The sequence below is a fragment of the Scardinius erythrophthalmus genome (assembly GCF_964197995.2).
Source record: "Scardinius erythrophthalmus genome assembly, chromosome: 1".
Taxonomy (NCBI): Eukaryota; Metazoa; Chordata; class Actinopteri; order Cypriniformes; family Leuciscidae; genus Scardinius; species Scardinius erythrophthalmus.
Genome location: NC_138221.1, coordinates 31,594,797 through 31,614,026, shown reverse-complemented (window position 1 = coordinate 31,614,026; position 19,230 = coordinate 31,594,797). Strand labels below are relative to the sequence as shown.

Genomic DNA, 19,230 nt, shown 5'->3' with positions numbered 1-19,230 from the left:
TTGTTTCTGTTGCTTAGAGTCTGGGATTAAGAACAATTATGCAAATCCATTATAAATGAGCAATTTACTAATAAGACAGTTAAAACTAATGAACTGCATGACTCCTCCAGACATGCTCATTGTGAACTTGGACCAGAAACATGGTGAAAGACATTAAGTAAAAAATGAAAGTAAAATACATTTTAGGACTCCAAAACACTGTATTTTGATGGTCCCCTTTGACTTCAAGTAACTTTGCAACTACATGTCAACTAACTCTTATTAGAGTATTAGTAGACTCTTTGCTTAATATCTGCTAACTCTTTATTGTGATGCTGGATGCTCCCCAACAGACATTCTACCGACTATAAGTAACTTTGCAACTACATGTCAACTTATTCTAACCCTAACAGTCTACTAATACTCTACTAACACTCTAATGAGAGTTAGTAGACATGTAGGTGCAACTTTACTTAGTCAACAGAATGTTAAAGAGACATCACAATAAAGTGAAACCAAAACTTAAATTCTAATCTAACCCACCCAATAAACAAACATACCACTAAAACAGCCGTAACACTGGACTGCTAACAAAAATGACACCTTTACATCATTTTAAAATGATACCATTTTGTGCATTAACACTGACCAAAACTAAAACTGAAACCATAACAATGAGTGAAAACTATGAAAGCGAAACCAAATTGGTTTAGTTTTAGATGTGACATCTAGATTAGATGTGACAATGCACATGTTAACATCTTCGAGGGAATCATAAAACATTCTTCGAGCACTCAGGGTTTATGATCTTTGCTCATGTACGTCACACTCCAGTAGTCAGAATAACCCGACAGAAATAAGCTTGTCTTTCTATTTATGAGGCACCCAAATGCCACAGCAACACGTCTCTTATATTTAAAAATATAGCTTTGAATGTTAAAGTTGAAATGATTTGTTACTCGATATGTTGTAATATATATATATATATATATATATATATATATATATATATATATATATATATATATATATATATATATATATATATATATAAAATAGCACTTTATACAGATCATTTCAGCAGCTTCACAATTAAAAAACAGTAAAATAAGAGTGATCACACCAAGAACGATAACTATAATTAACTATATCTTCATCCACTTAAACGCACAATAATGTTTAGTATAAGCGCACACTGCCGTTTGTCAATGTTTTTATTGTTCATCAGCTGGAAGAAAATCGTTGTGAAAGTGATTCCAGCTATATTGTTTCTCTGTGGCCTTATTGGTTATCGGTGTGAACGGGCCTTTGCTGTATTAAAATTCATCAGTTATGAAAAACTCAGTTTCAGCAAAAAAGCACATCTACAAAAGGCAATAGTTTTATATCCAACTCAATTCAGTTCAGATTGTGTTCTCATCCAATAATATCAGTGCAGTTAAAAGCATAACATTACTGAATATTACATTTCTTAAAGTGGCAGTGGCAAGGAACCGGAGAAAAAAAAAAAAAAAACCTTGGGAGAAACTCGGCTCAATAGGGGGTCCAGTTTTCTTTTACAGAGCCTTTTATAATGTTAATGACTAACGTGAGTGTAATGCAGACAGTCCTGTATAATTCATATAGAAGACGAATAAATAACTACACAATACACAGAGAAATTGTAAAAAACAAAGTACAAACTTTATTATTCTGTTTTTACAAAGGCACAAGCCTCTTTTCCCCAGTTTTTAAAAAAAAAAATACAATAGCTTCTCAACCAAACGGACTGACTGTCCCACATAAAGAGAAACAACAAAAATAGAAACAAAAAAAATAAAGATGACAGACAATAAAAGAGGGAGAAGATGAGAGACAGGACAAGTCTGGAGACTGTGGAGACGGCCCAGAGGACATGTGGTGTGCCAGGACAAACGTTGAGGGTTAAACACAGCCGTGTGGTTCAAAAATCACAGCGAGAAGAGCTTCGGTCGAGGAGAACGTCTCTTTGAAAATAAGAGTCACTCCTCGTTATACTACAGTAAGTGCTTCAGGTTCATAAAATCACCCCCGTTTCACTCGACACACCCAACCTCTGATATGTCCTCAGGATTTTCTTACAGTGATTTCTGTGAGTAAAAAATACACACACAAAAAAAAAAATAGACACCCTGTGGCTTCGGTAGAGGAAATGTTCAAATGCGGGAGGGCGAAAGAGACTTTTTCGCAAAGACAAAACCGTTATTACAGACTTAACGTGAAAAACAAAAGACAGCACAAGCAGGACACTAGTCTCTATGACCCAAGCAAACCATTATCCAAATATAAAAAGCGCGCGAGAAAAAAAAATCTGCCAATATTAGATCATCCCATTCTTCTGGAAGCCCTGATTCCCAGTAGTCTTCACCGCAATATGAATAACAAGGTCCACAGAGCCAGAAGGAAAAAACACAATCTGTCCAGCAGCAAAAAGATTCCCTGTAATATTTCATAAGGGAAGGGGGACATGCACTCTTTCGAATGCAAAAAAAAAAAAAAAAAAAAAGAAGAGACACTTCTCATCTTCCTCTATGGCCAAATCTTGCCGGACTTCAGCGCCGGCAACGCAATGCAAAACACAACGGTAGATTGATCTGGAATGTTTGGAAACATCAACTGCGAGAAGAGATGAACATGGGGCGTGTTACGTCTCACTCTCTAGCGCCATCTTCAGGGCTAAAGCTTAAGGCAGGCCTCTGTGCCTCACAGTGCACACCGAAGCTGTGTTAAGGCAAGCCACTGGCCATTGTTCGGCACGGGATACATCTCTCAGTCCCACCAGGGGCATGAAGAGTTCACAGTATCGCATGGCTTATTCCAGGTGTCTCCAATCCTGGTCCTGGAGGGCAAACGTCCTGCTGAGATTAGCTCCAACTCGTCCCATACCACACCTGTCTCAGGTGTGTTTAATTGGGAACGGAGTTAAACTTTGCAGGACAATGGCCTTCCAGAAGCAGGATTGGACAGCCCTGGCTTATCTGGAGAGTTCAAGCAGGAGTAGCACCACCTTGCTGTCCATGTGATTATCTGTGGCGCGTACGAACGCCAGGAAATACAGGGAAACTAAAACATTCAAGCGAGCAGAGTGCATAGAGCTAGAGCACAAGATTACGGGCTAGTCACTCTCACTATACGCCGCAGAGAGCATCTGACACGACTTGGACGACAAACGGACATGACAATACTTCTGGGAGAAGGCCAAAGTGGCCACGAAGTTCCTCTCAAAGGGGGGGGCGAGAACCAAAAGAGCTGCATAGGCTGAAATCGGGCCACGACAACCCTGGTAGTGCTATTTCCAACACTTCCTCAAACGCTTATATTAGCAAATGTGCTAAAAGCGACACAAATTTCCTCGCAGGTACGAGTACCTGGCGGTTAGCTTATTCCATTCATTTGACAAACAAACGACATTAAAAAAAATTCGGCCAGAATTTTGAAATTACGACTTTAAAGACCGGACCGTGGGGGGGGCGTTTGGACGCGACGGAGGGAGTGCTTCACCCTACACCAACGTGTGTACTGGGAACCCAGCCCAGTAAAGGTGAGCGACAATAAGTGCACAAAGTCCCCCCTCTTTGCGTAATTTAAAAAGTGCGCACAATACAAAGCCCCTCTGAGCAGTGGCAGTCATTGTCACGCTATTGAGAACTTGACAAATCGCCAGCAAATGGGAAAACTAGAGGCGTGTCTACGCCCAAAAAAAACAGAAAAGTAACATTTCCTCTAAACTTTCGGAAGCCATGGTGTGGAACAGGTTTCTGAAGTCTCATTGGCTCACAGTGATGCTTCAAGCCTCCCCAGAACGGAAAGAGGAATATGACGCAGCCAGAGCGGGATAGTGGGGCAAAGGGTTTGTTTTGAGAGATGAGATGTCCTGTAGTGCAGAAATGGGATTTCTCCAATCAGAACACTCTACTGCCCTCTTATGGGCAGAATGTAGGAGAACAGGAAGTGATGTAGGAGAACAGGAAGTGATGAAGCAGAGGCCTGGAAGACCTGTGGCAGATTCTGACAGATTTTGTGATTCCCCTCACAAAATCGCTAACCTGGGAGCGTGCGTTGGTGAAACTATAGACGACGGAGTATGAGTAAGAGCTGTATCATATGAATGTATCAACAAGTTACCAGAGTGCTATGGAGTTATAGTGTACTGCGTGAGTATACATAAACGTGCTCGTTCTGTATTTGCGGCACGTTTCCTGTAAACTTTCTTTTTTTTTTCCTTTCAGTTTTTGTTTCGTTTTTCCCCCCCCAAAAAACCTTCAAGTCATTGAGTCTGTGAGTCCCATATGCGAGTGTAAAGAAGACAGCGACAGGAAGAGAGGAGAGAGAAAGAAAGAGTATTTCTGCGGAGGCCCTTCCACAGACCCCCCTCACCCCTCTCCGTGCCCCCGGTTACATGTGGGGTGGATATGGGGATGGGGGTGACCGGGGCAGTTAACAGTCCTCAGATCCTTCGTTGTCAGAGGCGGTGTCGGAGTCTCCGGTATCTGTGAGGACGCGACCCGGGGTGACGATGACCGCCCGGCGCTTTTCCTCCTCGGGCACGACCATCCTGTCCTGCGTGCCTTCGATGTGCTGGATGGCCTGCGGGAAAACAGGACGAAACTGTTAAGGTGACACTTTGATTTATTATGTTTTTGGCTGTTCAGTTGCGTGTTATGATCTAAAAAGGGCCAGACTAGTTGAGGTCTGAAGCTGCACAGAATGTAATAGAGCACTGCAGGAATGACGTATTTTTGTAGACCAAAACCCCAGAAACAAAGCACTGCCGTGCAAATCGTCCCAAAGTAAATGGGTTTTTGGTTAAATGGCTATAATACAGTCTGTGGTTAACACAAGCTTAAGATATTTTCACTTTTTATTCTACGGCATAAACTACATCAGTAGGCTAATACCATCTTGTGATTTTTATAAAGTTTTACTTTCTCTTGAAAAAGGTGGTTGCTAGCAAGTGGCTAACTGTAACCACAGAGGTTGAAAAGGAAATGTCGTGTCGAACAAGCAAACTCATCTACTAGGTTGCTTTTACTGCCTCATTGTGTTTATGATCACGCTCTTTTAAACTATTATAACTCAGAGATGACAAGAAGGCCAAGTTTGGTAACACATACTCAGAATTTGTTCTCTGCATGTCCAAGTAAATGCACACACATTAGGAGCAATAAGTAGTGGACACACACTGCAAACCACAGACACACACATTTTTGCTGTGGCGCCCGGGGAGTGATTGGGGGTTAGATGCCTTGCTCAAGGTCACCTCCGTCATTTCCTGCCGGTATTGAGAACTGAACCCACAACCTTCGGGTTACCAGTCTGACTCTCTAACCATTAGGCCATGACTGGCCCAAGTCTTTAAATAAAGACAGAAAGAGTTGTTGGAAGCCTAGTAAAGCTAACGCTGAAGTCATTTGATCGCAGCGTAGTTCGATTTAGCAAATGTTTAAATACGATTGCATTTAGGCTTCAAAATTCATAGAAGTTGTGTTCATTTGAGAATTATCAAGATGAACAAAACAAATGCAAGAATCATAAAGTTTTGTTGATCACAGATATCTTATTTTTTGCAACAATCCAAAGGCCAATGGAAAAATCCTATTGGGTTTTTGTCAAGGGAACCAGGGTGATAAGTTGGCCAACAAATACACGTCATCACTAAAGCGCTCTATTAGGCCTCAAAGACCCGTCAATTGGTGCCATTCCCACACTTTCTAAAAAAAACCAAGACTTTTACACTTATATTAGCAAGTGTACTACATGAAATAGATAAACTGGTCAACATCACTCAGAGAGGATTCCCATGCTAACAAAATCCCTTGCTTGATCTGTAGGGCTCAGTTTTTTTGTGAAGTTTACAATGGTTATGTGCAATAAGAGTTAAAAAAGATAAAATAGATTAACAGATATTCAACAAATAAACACACTGACTCTACTAAAAAGCAGCAAGACTGCGTTCAGTCACTGCCATTTTTTTAATTTTTGGTATCACTGAACTACTTTTGACAGACAAATTGTTTAGTTTAACCCGGCTGAAAACGAGTCATAAATATATAGTTTTGCACATCCTTAAGCCCCCGATATACGTCAAGCGAAGTTGAAGAACGCACATCATTTTGAACAAAATCAAGCCAAAATGAAATTTGTTTGGGGAGTTCGAAACAGCTTGCTGGGAAAAGTTTGCTCCGGCTGGTAAACGCCTTTGTACTCCCCATTGGTCTGTGGCGATTACGTAATAGGTAGGTTTGTGCAGAGGCTCGTTTCATTTCTCCTGTTGAGTGAGTCGAGATCAGACGTCCATGAGTGAAAACATGAACACACTGAAGTTGTGCTTCTGATGAAACGAGACACTGACACTTATTTTCATGTTTAATAAAGTAAAGCTACTTGATTTTAAGAAATCTATTGTATAAAGTGCTATATAAATAAACGTGGCTTTGCCAGAGTGCTGAATTGCAGAGCTCGTGCAAACATATCCATGTTGTTATGATCAGATGCTTTATTAAAAATATGCTTGCTGTTTTATCAATTTTATTGTGTTATTGAGAGGAAAGCGTGCAGCACACTTTCTCAGCAGTGGGCGGCGTCAGATGTTCGATAACAGTATATCGCTGCTCACGTATTTTGAACTACAATTTAGCCCTAAACGAAGAACGAAAAATAACTTTGCCGTGAGTATATCGGGGCCTTTAGTCTGAGCAACAACTGTTAACCAATATAGATAAGTAACAACACTGCATAATGTGGGAGAAAAAAAATTTCTGATAAAAAAAAAAAATTAAAATGGAATTGTGATTCATAATGCATTTTTTTTTAAAGCTCCAGGTTTTCTATGCTTGTTTGTAGCGCTGCACTCACTTTTAAAGGGATTCGGGTGCCGTTCTTTAGTGTCTGTGAAAACATATATGGCCAATAAGCCACATATAAGTAGTTAAATCTCATTCATGACTTTTTCCTGGAGCTGGGTAGACTTGTGTTTTACCTGCACAATGGTGTCCAAGTTCTGTCGTGATGTGGATGCGGTGTTGATCACGGAGGCGGGGCCCATGGTAACCACGGTGACATGATGGGGAGGGGGGGGCGGCGCAGGGGCGGGGACGATTACTGTGGCGTGATGAGTGGGTGCAGGCGGCGTGGCAGGAGAAAACACCTGACGAATAAAGTGGGACAACAAATTAAGGACAACTTTTCCATGAACAAAGAACCTACACTTTATTCATGCATACATTTACTTTCTTAGATTTTTATGGTCTTATTGTGCACAATTCAGCAGAAGAGAGAAACAAATCTTACACTAGTTTAAAAGTTTGGGTCAGTAAGATTTTTTTTTAAAAAAATGTTTTTGAAGGAAGTCTCTTATGCTCACCAAGACTACATTTGTTTTGTGAAATATTATTACAATTTAAAATAATATATTGTAAAATGTAATTTATTCCTGTGATCAAAGCTGAATTTTCAGCATCATTACTCCAGTCTTCAGTGTCACATGATCCTCCAGAAATCATTCTGATATGATGATTTGATGCTCAAGACACATTTCGGATTGAATTTTTTTTAAGGACTCTTTGCTGAATAGAAAGTTCAAAAGAACAGCATTTAGTTGAAACAAATCTTTTATAATGTTGTAAAAGTCTTTACTGACACTCTTTATGATTTTATTGTGTCCATGCTGAATAAAAGTACTAATTTCAGAATCTCACTGACCCAAAACTTCTCAACACTACTGTAAAATATTTCTCGGTTCACATAAATATAACACTAAAAAAAGGACAAAAATAATATTACATGATGGGTAAAATGAAGTCCCGCCCTATATTATTAAATGAATATTGCGTCACTCAGAAATCTGTCACTTTATAGAAGTTAAATGTCATTTGATGTGGTCTTTAACTCTTCTAATGCCCTCTAGTGGATCATCACATCAGATCAACTCGTACAAACTCAATTTGACATGGTGCATTGCAAAACTGAGGGCCTCTCTTTTATTCTGTGCTTGAATGACGGTTAGTCTGTCAGTCAGTGTTAGTGCATCAGTGATAAGAGCGAGAAAGCGAGTCTGTCTGACCAGCGGGCTGCGAGCAGGGGTGCTGGTCTCTTTTCCCAGCTGTTCCTGCTGCTGCTGTTGAAGGCGGAGCAGAGTTTGCGACTGCACATGCTGTTCCTGGACCTGCTGTGCGATCACCTTTAGCTTCTCAGGGTACAAGTGGGCATCCAACGAACGGATCTAACAGAAACACAGAGACCCTTGGTCAGCACATATCTAGAAGGTATAGGAGAGCAGTGTTTCCTCTTAATACGTTGTTTTTTTTTGCCTGCGGAAGTTTCTTCAGCGAGTTTCATGGATAGCGGCAGAGATTGGGGTTTAATTTGCACTTCAAGTGTGATGTTCAGAAACGATTCATGCTCTCAGGGGAGCTGTGCACCTTCTGTGAAATCTCATTAAATATGCAAAGACTAAAGCGAGCTAATTTTAGCGAACCGATGCAGCAAAAGAAAAGTTTGATAACGGATTTCACAGATGACAACTCTACAGCACCGGGCCACGATCAATACAGATACGCAAGAGATTAAGTCGAGCAAAACTTTGAGCGACGGATCAAACTGCAACCTAATGAGTTCTATTGAAATTTGTCAAATACCAATGACAAAAATCTATTATAAAAGAGAACACCCTCTGTAATGGGAGATGGCATATAATCAAAATAAGCTAAAAGGTGTTTACAATTAATTTAGGACTTGATAAATCCCTACAGTTTTCTTGAGCATATCCTTTTTTAAATTTGAGCCAATAAGATTGCAGATAGATATGTGTGTGCATGTATTTCTTGCTACATATCTATCTTACTATCCATCTATATTTGCATGTCTATCTATCTATCTATCCGTCTATATATATGCATCTATCTATTGTCTATATACAGGGTTCCCACACCTTGGTCAACTTCAAATTCAAGGACCTTTCAAGGACTTTCCAGGTCCAATACCCTCAAATCCAAGGACTTAATGTGGGGACACATTTGTTGTTTCCAACAACAAACGTTGAGGTACCATGGTAGTTTCATGCGCGTGTGAACGTCATGGCAACGTACAACACAGAGTAGCCTACTTCATGCAGAAAAACTTAACGTATCCAGGGTTTTTCCTGGCTCAAAATGAGGCGGAGGTGGTAAAATCCTAATAAGGGGTCCTTGGGGGGTCCGGGGGCATGCCCCCCCATAAGAAAATTTTGTACATTTTAAAGATAAATTCATTAATCTGGTGCACTTTGAGTCACCCGAATCCACTGTTAAAAATAAATAATCCACGCGCAAACCGCCGATATTCTTTGATTTAGATATCTGCATCTGATCATCACATTACAATTGTTCAAATTCTCAGTGTTAAGCATGATAATATGGTAACATCACACTGAATAGGCTGCTTTAAAATGAACATTTATTTAAAATAAAAGTTTTTCTTTTGGTAAAATTACATTTCCTTAATAGCCTAAAAAGATGCATACTCCCTTCAAACTTAAATTGTCAATGTTTCATTACATCACTGTTTGAAAACACTATTTTTTGTACCTTTTATAAAGGACATTTTTCCCCTAATTTTATTAAATGTATGCTCCATCTTTCATTTCAAATTCTTAAATTTGATCAATATATTCAATTAAAATAGTAAGACACTAGGCTTTTACCAATCAAATTAAATAACTGACATTGAACTGTTTTAAATTAGATTATTTAAAATATTTTTGAATATACAAATAAGAAATGTTGAAAAGAATGATACTTTATGAAACCATGAAACTAAACTGCCAGTAGGAGGCGGCAGGCGACCGTCTTAATGAGCGAGTCATTGAGTCATTCATTCAAACGATTCGTTCAAACGGCTGATTCATTCAGAATGAGGCAGTTTATGAATGGGTAATTGAATCTTTAACTCAACCGATTTGTTCAAAACGCTGAATCATTCAGTAATGCAACAAGTGTTGCTGTGAGATGCGCTATGGTTCTGCTGTGATCTTTGTTTGGAACTATTTTCGCTGCTGAAACAGAACAAAAACAGTCATTGCGTTTAAAATGTAAGTGACTTAATTTTAACTATTTGTTTATTGAACTGTTATGAAATCAGTCTCGGTTTCAATGTTGATGGCATTCAGGAAAACATCTCTCTGATTGTGTGTAGCCTAGGCTAGCCTATATATTGTTTCTTAACTATAGTGTTATAAATAACTGTGCGAGCCTCAACTGCGCAACATTGTTACCGTCAGTAGGTTAGGTAGTAGGCCTATATTATTATCAACTATAGGCTATCAATCACCACTTACATTAAATTAAATAAAACAGAATCATCCTCACGTTTTCGGTGATTCCCTAGTTATTTTGTATTTTTATACTAAAAATTGTTTTAATCAGGGCACTTGTCCGGTCGGGCAAGTAGTAGGCCTACAATTCTCTTTCACTTTCCCCTTCAAAAAAAAAAAAAAAAAAATACACGTGTCCCGGACAAGCGTTATTGTCGAGCCCTGATATGTTTTCCTTGATTGGTTTTCCCTGAAGAGAATTACGTTGTTGAAAACGAAAGTAAAAGAGTTACGCACGTTCATTGCATTTTACCGTGATGAGAGTTCCGTGTTTTTATTAAACTCAACACATTAATGATTTATCTGTCATCCACCTTCGATTAAGTGGAATGGAATGTTTGTATTACTTGGCCCGCCCGACCCGCGGATTAGCCGCGATCCGCGCAGCACTATACGTTTTGAGAATGGACACAAGTGGTAACAGCGACAGAACCATTACGGTGGAAAACGTGTATCTGACCATCGAAATAAATTCAAGCACTTTCAAGGACCTGTCTCTATGTATGTTTATTTTCAAAAACTTTCCAGGGCCTTGAAAACATTTTTTCAGATTCACAAACTTTCAAGGATTTCAAGGACCCGTGGGAACCCTGTATATATGCATATTTCTATCTATCTATCTATCTATCTATCTATCTATCTATCTATCTATCTATCTATCTATCTATCTATCTATCTATCTATCTATCTATCTATCTATCTATCTATCTATGTATGCATCTATCTATCCACCCATCTATCAATCTAAGCATATTTATATGTCTATCTATCTTTTATGCATCTATCTATCTATCTATCTATTACATATTTATATACAGAGAACGATAAAGAGTATTATTTTAAATAAACAACATACACACAGATATATGAGAACCAATATAATAAGATAGATATCTATTTATAAAACAACAACAATAAAAACTACTAACACTAGCTGATTTTTTTTTTTACTTGACCGCTACGATAAAAATAGACCAATAAGTTGCCACATGTACTAATTCAGACAGATGAAGTGAAAGTGACGTGACGTGTAGCCAAGTATGGTTTCCCATACTCTGAATTTGTGCCCTGCATTTCACCCATCCAAGTACACACACACACAGCAGTGAATATTGAACACACACACCCAGTGTGTGTTCAGTGCGTGTTTGTTGCTTAAGATAAAACTTAAGCAGCAAAAATTGCCACAAATATACCTGTTCTTCCAGCATCATGCGCACGGAGCGCTCTTTATCCAGCTGTTGTCGGAGTTCGATCATCTCTCTCCGCAGATCCTCCACCTTCTCCTCCTCCAGAATGTCTGGGGATCCGATCCCTTCATCTTTCTCCTCGGCACGCCTCCTCTTCGGAGACGAGCCGCTGAACTCCTTCTGAGGGGAGGAAGAGGAAAATGTGAGACGCCAGGAAGGAAAGCGTGTGAGAGAGAGAGAGAGGAGTGAAGATACAGGATATGCAATGAAGAAGACAGTTTCACGAGCTTCACCTGTATGTAGCGTTTGAGTTGGGTGTTTTGTTGCAACAGCCGTGTCTTCTCCTGCTCCAGAGAGAAGATGTATTCAGCCGTCTGCTGTAAGATGGCAGCCTGAGAAAGAGAAAGAGATTGCATTACATCCATGTACTGGTAAAATGTGAAGGATGCTAGAAGTACACTTCCATTCATAAGTTTGGGGTCAGCAAGAATTAATAGTTTTATCCAGCACGAATGCTTTAAGAATGAGTTGATTGATCAAAAATGATCAATGTTAGAAACTTTCTTTCTTCTATTCATCAAAATATCCTGGAAAAAAGGTTTCCACAAAAATATGAAGCAGCACAACTGTTTTCAACATTGATAATAATCAGAAATGTTTCTTGAAATCATCATATCAGAATGATTTCTGGAGGATCATGTGACACTGAAGACTGGAGTAATGATGCTGAAAATTCAGCTTTGATCACAGGAATAAATTACATTTTACAATATATTCACATTGAAATCAGTCATTTTAAATTGTAATAATATTCCACAATTTTACTGTATTTTTGATCAAATAAATGCAGCCTTGGTGAGCAGAAGAGACTTCTTTCAAAAACACACACACATAAAACAAAGAAAATGAAAATTAACATTTTAATTTTGGGCTGGCACATACGCTGAGATCAAATCTAGATTTAAATGAGAATGTTTGCTAACCATTCACCCCAAAAATGAACATTGTCATTACTTGCATGCTCTTGCAAACCTGTTTAACCTTAATCAGAAAATAATGTTCATGCAGACCTTTCCCAATGCAATTAAGCAGACGGGAAGATCAGCAATAATGACTTAAATTTCAGTCTGTAAAAAAAAAAAAAAAAAAAAAAAAGCTATCGTATGGGTTCAAAAGACATGAATGGCGCACATTCACTGAAAATCGTAACATCCGCAGTAGAAGTGCCACTAGTTTTAAAAGGTCTCTAAAAAGATACAACTCTTAAAAATGATTAACTTACAAATCAATCAATCAAAAGCATTGTAAGTCAAGATAATCGTAGAGACCATTGGTGGCAATGGCAACATACAATGCTTTTGGGAGAAACAGCCCTGGCTCACAAAACTGTTCTGAATGATTCATTCACACATTGGACTGATCTGATTTAGCTCAATGACTCATTGCCAACTCACTGGAGGAGAAAATTTCAAACAACTATCAGATGTCTTCAGAAATTTAGCATTGTAAGTGATATGGACTGCTTTCCAATCCTTGTTTAAAGCTTCAAACTCATTTGGGTTTGGAACAACATGAGGGTGAGTAAAAGTATTGTCATTTCTAAGAGAACTACTCATTGAGATCAACACTCTTCCCAGATTGTCGGACTCACCTTGCTTAGCTTTTCCCCGTCACTATGCGGGATGAGTGTTTTCAGGGACTGGAAGCCAGCGTTGATGCTCTGCATGCGCCGGCGCTCATTACTGTTGGCGATTTCCCGCCGAATACGCCGTTCCTGGTCCCGCGCCGTCTCTGGCGTGAGGGGAATGTTTGCTAAGCTGTGAAGAAGAAATGTTACACTGCACTTTAGTCTTCTGCAAATGAATGAAAAGGTATAAATATTACATGAAAAGGTATAAATATTACATTTAACCTGTTAACCATTTCGAGCATAGATCTGAATTTAAATAGTGAATGCTTTGGACTCTTTTTAAAGAAGACACTCGGCTGATTATTGCAGAAGTGAAAGCACTTCAAAAAATGGAAGGGTAGAAATAAATAAACCGCTGGTTTCACAGACAAGGCTTAAGTCTAGTCCTACACTAAAATGCACGTTTAAGCGGTTTTAACTGAAAGCATCTTGCACTGATATATCTTAAAATATTTGAGCATCACTGTTTTGTCTCAAGATTCACACCAGTAATGTTTTTTTCTAAGGCACATCTATAAAAGCCACTTAAATGCCTTAATTGATCTAAGGCCTAATCCAGGCTTATTCGAAGTCCTGTCTGTGAAACCAGGCCATGGAAGTCTATGGTTACTGTAATGCAAATGTACTCAAAATAAACATTTATAATTTAATACAAAATATATATTTTGCAAACTAATTTGAACTGTAAAATTGCTACAAAATAAGCAATATGTCTAACCAAGTTTTGTTACAAATTTAAAGTTGAGGTCACGCAGAAAACTCAGATTTCATCAAAAATATCTTCATTTGTGTTCCGAAGATGAAACGAAAGTCTTACGGGTTTGGAACGACAAGAGGGTGAGTAAATGACAACTGGATTTACATTTTTGGGTGAACTAACCCTTTAATTAATGAGGTCGTAAAGCACTTAAAGAAATGGAAGTTTGATTACCATATTGAAACATTGTTATTTAAATAGTGCTATAATTTACTTCAAAGAACACTAATAGTGGGTATTACAATGTTGTTGTTTTTTTATTTTATAGTACTTTTTGTTAAGGAAACCTGGCAAAATGTTTTGTTTTGGAATTAAATTTAAACACTGATTCAATAAAAGTTGAATTAAGTTAAAAGATTTCTTTAAAAATGAACATTCTAACACAAAACAGCCAAGTGTTTTTTCCTTGCTTACATCCCTAAAACAGAATGCAACATTAAGAGTATAAGACGAGTGTAAAGTAATAAATACTGACTTTCAATAAAAGTTGACTAAATGTTAAAAAAAATATATTTTTTATAAAACAACAAAGTGCCCACCCCCTTTGGCTTAAATCAGGATGCAAAAATGGGAAAGAGAAACATTAGAGTGCAAGGTAGAAAATATTGACTTTCCTGAATGCTCATTCAAGTCCATTGTCTCTAAACTCAAGCCCCTGGAAATCTCTGCCTCACACGATCACATGCGTGCTTTGGCCGAGGAAATCAAACCCTAATTGAACTTCCTCCCTGTCTGGGCATCTCACGGGGTATCTCTGGAAAGCCTCTCTTATCAGCAGCGCCTCAGCTGCGTGAGGACAAACACGGGGAACAATTGTGCAGGCGCACATGAGGGGAGAGAGAGGTTTCCCTGCTCGCTTCCTTACGTCCAAGCGGCTCAAAACCCGGCAAACAGATCCCATGCCAAAATCACAACAAGAGCCAACAGTGGAACGAGAGATACGGTCAGATCAGCCGTTTCCAGCCGTACACATGAATGTGACCCAGCTTCTTTTATGCATGAAAATGAAACGGTCAGAAGAGAATTTTGATTTCAGTGTGAGGCGAGAGAACTTGCATTGGCATAATTAAAGCTTCCATTACAATAAAAAATACAGTATATATATAGAACTTAAAGTAATATGCAAAACTGTCGATAAAATATTGAATTAAAACTGCTTATTAAAAATAAATTAATATATAATAATAACTTATTACTTTGCAATAATAATAATTTAAATTCATGATTTCATCATACAATAATAGTAGTGATAGGACAAGATTGAATTCATAAAATAGTAATTACTGTCTACTGCACTACTGTCTGGGTGTTTTAGATCACAACACACAAATTAAATGCTATAAAATAACAATAAATTATTTAATGCATCCCGGACTTTGTTTTGAGACCGCTTTGAAATTATGTGAAGGAATAATTGCCTTTGCTTGACAACTTAAACATGGTTTAAGCAAAAATAAAAAAATAAAATAGCCAGTGTACTAGATATACTTAAACTACAGCATAATTTCACCGCCATAATAACATGTATTAATGTCTTGTTTTAAGGGTGACTTTTTAACAGTCTGTCAAGGGTCTACAGATGAAAAATAACGTGTGTCAGATTCTGGCACATTTACAGCCATGTTCATTAATGTGCAGTGCCCCTGTAATCAAATAAACAAACAAAAGGTAACAACATGTAGGCAACTACCTTGGTTGTTTTGGACTTTTGTATAAATAATTGTGTATCATTAGTACCTTGGAAGCCTTCATTTGATATACACTGAAGAAACATGGAATTACCTGTAAAAAGAGCTGCAAAGTTCACCGTGAACAACCACCCCTTTGAAGACATCATTTGTATGCCAATCGACATCGGGGAAAAACTACAATTCCCAGAACGCCCTGCGCTAATGGATCGCAGATGCGTTGACGGGGCCTTCCTTCAACAGCATACACACCCCCTTATTAAAATAACACCAGTTATTAATTTACTAACCTCTAAATACCTCACATTTAATTCACAGTGGGCCGAAACTAAAATATCAAGCGAGATAACGACCATAGTCGCTGGCCTAAATAAAAAACATCGTGTTCACAGCTGACACGGTCCGCCATTACAACAATGCGCCTCGCTCTCGCGCTTCCTCCGTCCATGCGGCAGCAGCGACGCAGAGTCCAAATATCATCTGATCTCTCTCACACCGCGCGCACGGCGAGATTTCTCGCGCGTTACGCCTATTTCAACCTCATATCGGAGACACTCGAGAGCAATGGCAGTCTGGAGACGTTTAACATTTAGTTGCATTGAGAAACAGACGACGCCAAATGCACGAGCCACAAGCATGGCCGCACTGCCCACAATAACTTAAGCCCCTAAAACACACACCAGAACACGCGAACTTCAACCCAAACACACTTTTACCCTATAAACCTCTATGCATGACGACTGATTCATGGGTGTAACGACTTATGCGCGGTTTCTAACATTAAACACGCGCGCGAGATCAGCAGCGTGGTGTGTGTGCATGCAACCACGTGGTTTGTGTTTGTTAGACACAAAATGTATCGATTTCGCCGAGATATTACACAGGTAACACTGACCTGACAAGCCGAGGGGGTTCCATAGACCCCCAGGAGATGAATTAAATTTAGAAAACCGAGTCTCGCGCGGGTTACGTCCTGTCTTAACCCACTAGATGGGCGCATGTACACAATAACACAGAAATCATGCGTGCATGTTACTCTAGTAGTAGTGCTGCCGCTGTTGGCGCGCGATTAAACAATCGCGCACATATGTGTGCGTCTCGAGCGCAATGATTTAAAGAGGGTCTCACGTACCTGCACAAGCCCCCTATGACTTCTTTCTCGGTTTTCCTGAAATGTTGCAAGGAGGGCACCTTCTGAGCTGGTACCATGAAATACTCCATGCTTCCCCTCTTCTCTCCAGCTCTGGCTCCTCGATTCTTCTTGTACTTTATTGATTTAAAAAACAAAACCGTCTATTTGTCATTTAATAAGAAGCGCGTTCTGCTGATTTCGGGCATGAGCGCGTGAGATGAGTGTTGAGTTGTAAGGTTACTCTACTCTTCCAGCTGATGGGGTTCCCTCGTAGTGTGTGTGTGTGTGTGTGGCGCTCGCTTGCTCTCTTTCCCTCCCTCCTTCTGCATGTGTGCGTGTGTGTGTGTGTTTGCAGCTGATCGGATGTCTTTCAAGGCGGGAAACAGCTGGTAGGAATCACACACAGCCCTGCACTACCAAAAAGCCTCCTTCCGCCGAACGGGGGGACTTGCATGTAAACAAAGGAGTATTGCAACAGCGAGCATATTATTCACCAGTAATCAGCTGGACTGTTTCACGCTTATTGCATGACAGAAAGCGCACTGTAATAAATTCATTTAAATGCATTTAAATATCTGCCTCGTGCGCGCATTTCTACTGTGCATATCCAAAGTGCATTATTGCTTATATGCATTATTGCTCACTCACATATAGGCACATATTCATATAGAAAATAAAAACAAATATGTTGTTTCATGAGTATGAACTATGCATATAAGCACCATAATGCTTATGTTAAGATTAATAAATCAGTCAGTGCATGTATTAGTAAGTGAGCTTTTTATAGCGAAATCAATGCATGAATATTAAAATATTAATTTATGCCTTGCATTGCTATATAGCTTAAATAGACAGTTTTATTTTTGTATTTGAAAGCACGATCCTACAATGTCAACGCGCTGTGCAGAATGCTACAATATTGTTAAAATGATCAGTGCTTGTAATCATTTTTTTGTAAGCGAGCTTTGTACCAAATGTAAAATTTCAACGCATTAAAATATTATTATATTAATATATTAGCCAATTTTATCTGGATCTGTTGCGAAAGATTATTTCCTTTAGTAAGCGCGCTTTATATTTGTTAAAAGAATCAATGCACAATGCAATTGTTAATGAATGATGCTCTTGCTCTCGGTGTGTGTGAAGGCTGGTTCTCTTTGACTGGGGGGTGAAACATGCGGGATCAGCTGACACTGCTGGCAGGAGGAGAGAGGAGAGAGAGGGCTGACACTCAAACACCATTTTGGGTGCATGAAAGTTGTAGTTGTAGGAGGAGGAAGAGGAGTTACCTAATCGCTTACTCGAAGCACAAATCACACACACAGACAAAATGGGAGCGGTCATGAAGAACCCGGAAATGTGCTTTACTGTGTGTGACTGTTACATGCTGAGGGCAAGAACGCGGACGCGCATTAACACGCGTGCACGAGACCAGGGAAATCACAGTTTCATTTGCTACCGCAAAATACGTCCACTTGTTTTATATACAATATACATAATTATACATGCTATTTTATTCATAATAATATTGTAAAATAATATTTGTATTACAAAAAAATTATATAGTTATATCTAAAAAAAAAAACAGGCCTATTTAAATGCATTATTTTATAATATGTAGCTATATATATACATACACACACATATATATATATATATGAGAGAGTGTGTGTACCGGTCAAAAGTTTGGAAACATTACTATTTTTAATGTTTTTGAAAGTCTCTTATCCTGGTCAAGCCTGCATTTATTTGATCAAAAATAATGTTTTTTTAAATTTTTTATATATATATATTATTACAATTTAAAATAATGGTTTTCTATTTTAATATAGTTTAAAATGTAATTTATTTATGTGATGTATAAAGCTGAATTTTCTGCATCATTACTTATTATCATCAAATGATCCTTCAGAAATCATTCTGATATGTTAAAGTTATTATCAGTGTTGGAAACAGTTGTGCTGTTGTGTTTGTGGAAACCGTGATACTTTTTTCAGGAGTCATTGATGGATAAAAAGTTAAAAAGAACAGCCTTTATTCATCTTTTCTAACAATATAAATCTTTACTATCACCTTTTTTAAAAAAAAAAAAAAAAAATCAATTTAATACATCCTTGCAGAATAAAAGTATTAATTTCTTCTTCTTTTTAAAAAAAAAAGAAAAAAGAAAATTACTGACCCCAAACTTTTGAATAGTATTGTATATTATTACAAAAAAAATTGTTTTAAATAAATGCTGTTTGTTTGTTTTTTGTTGAAAAAGTTTCATAGGTTATAAAAAAAAACATTAAGCAGTATTAAACTGTTTCCAACATTGACAATAAATCATAATTTTATGATTTCTGAAGGTTCATGTGACACTGAAGACTGGAGCAATGATGCTGAAAATTCAGCTTTGATCACAGGAATAAATTACATTTTAAAGTAT

At 38.3% G+C, this 19,230-nt stretch overlaps 1 protein-coding gene across 11 annotated transcripts; it reads right to left on the bottom strand.

Annotated features, from left to right (window-relative positions):
• Positions 1–1,638: 1,638 nt before the first annotated feature.
• Positions 1,639–17,297, bottom strand: tfap4 (transcription factor AP-4 (activating enhancer binding protein 4)). Of its 11 annotated transcripts, XM_081387736.1 has the most exons (9): positions 16,566–16,730; positions 15,765–15,925; positions 13,187–13,352; positions 11,829–11,927; positions 11,542–11,715; positions 8,060–8,218; positions 6,977–7,144; positions 6,853–6,885; positions 4,243–4,584 (listed from the first exon to the last, which is right to left on the bottom strand). In XM_081387736.1, exons 3-9 carry the CDS (start codon positions 13,259–13,261, stop codon positions 4,435–4,437), a joined length of 858 nt encoding a protein of 285 aa, XP_081243862.1. In that variant the 5' UTR covers positions 13,262–13,352; positions 15,765–15,925; positions 16,566–16,730; the 3' UTR covers positions 4,243–4,434. The 11 variants fall into 11 exon arrangements, with proteins under 11 accessions (XP_081243856.1, XP_081243853.1, XP_081243862.1 ...); XM_081387726.1 differs by lacking the exons at positions 15,765–15,925; positions 16,566–16,730 and adding an exon at positions 16,803–17,297; XM_081387729.1 differs by lacking the exons at positions 15,765–15,925; positions 16,566–16,730 and adding an exon at positions 16,803–17,147 and having other exon boundaries at positions 11,542–11,712.
• Between the last annotated feature and the right edge of the window lie 1,933 nt (positions 17,298–19,230).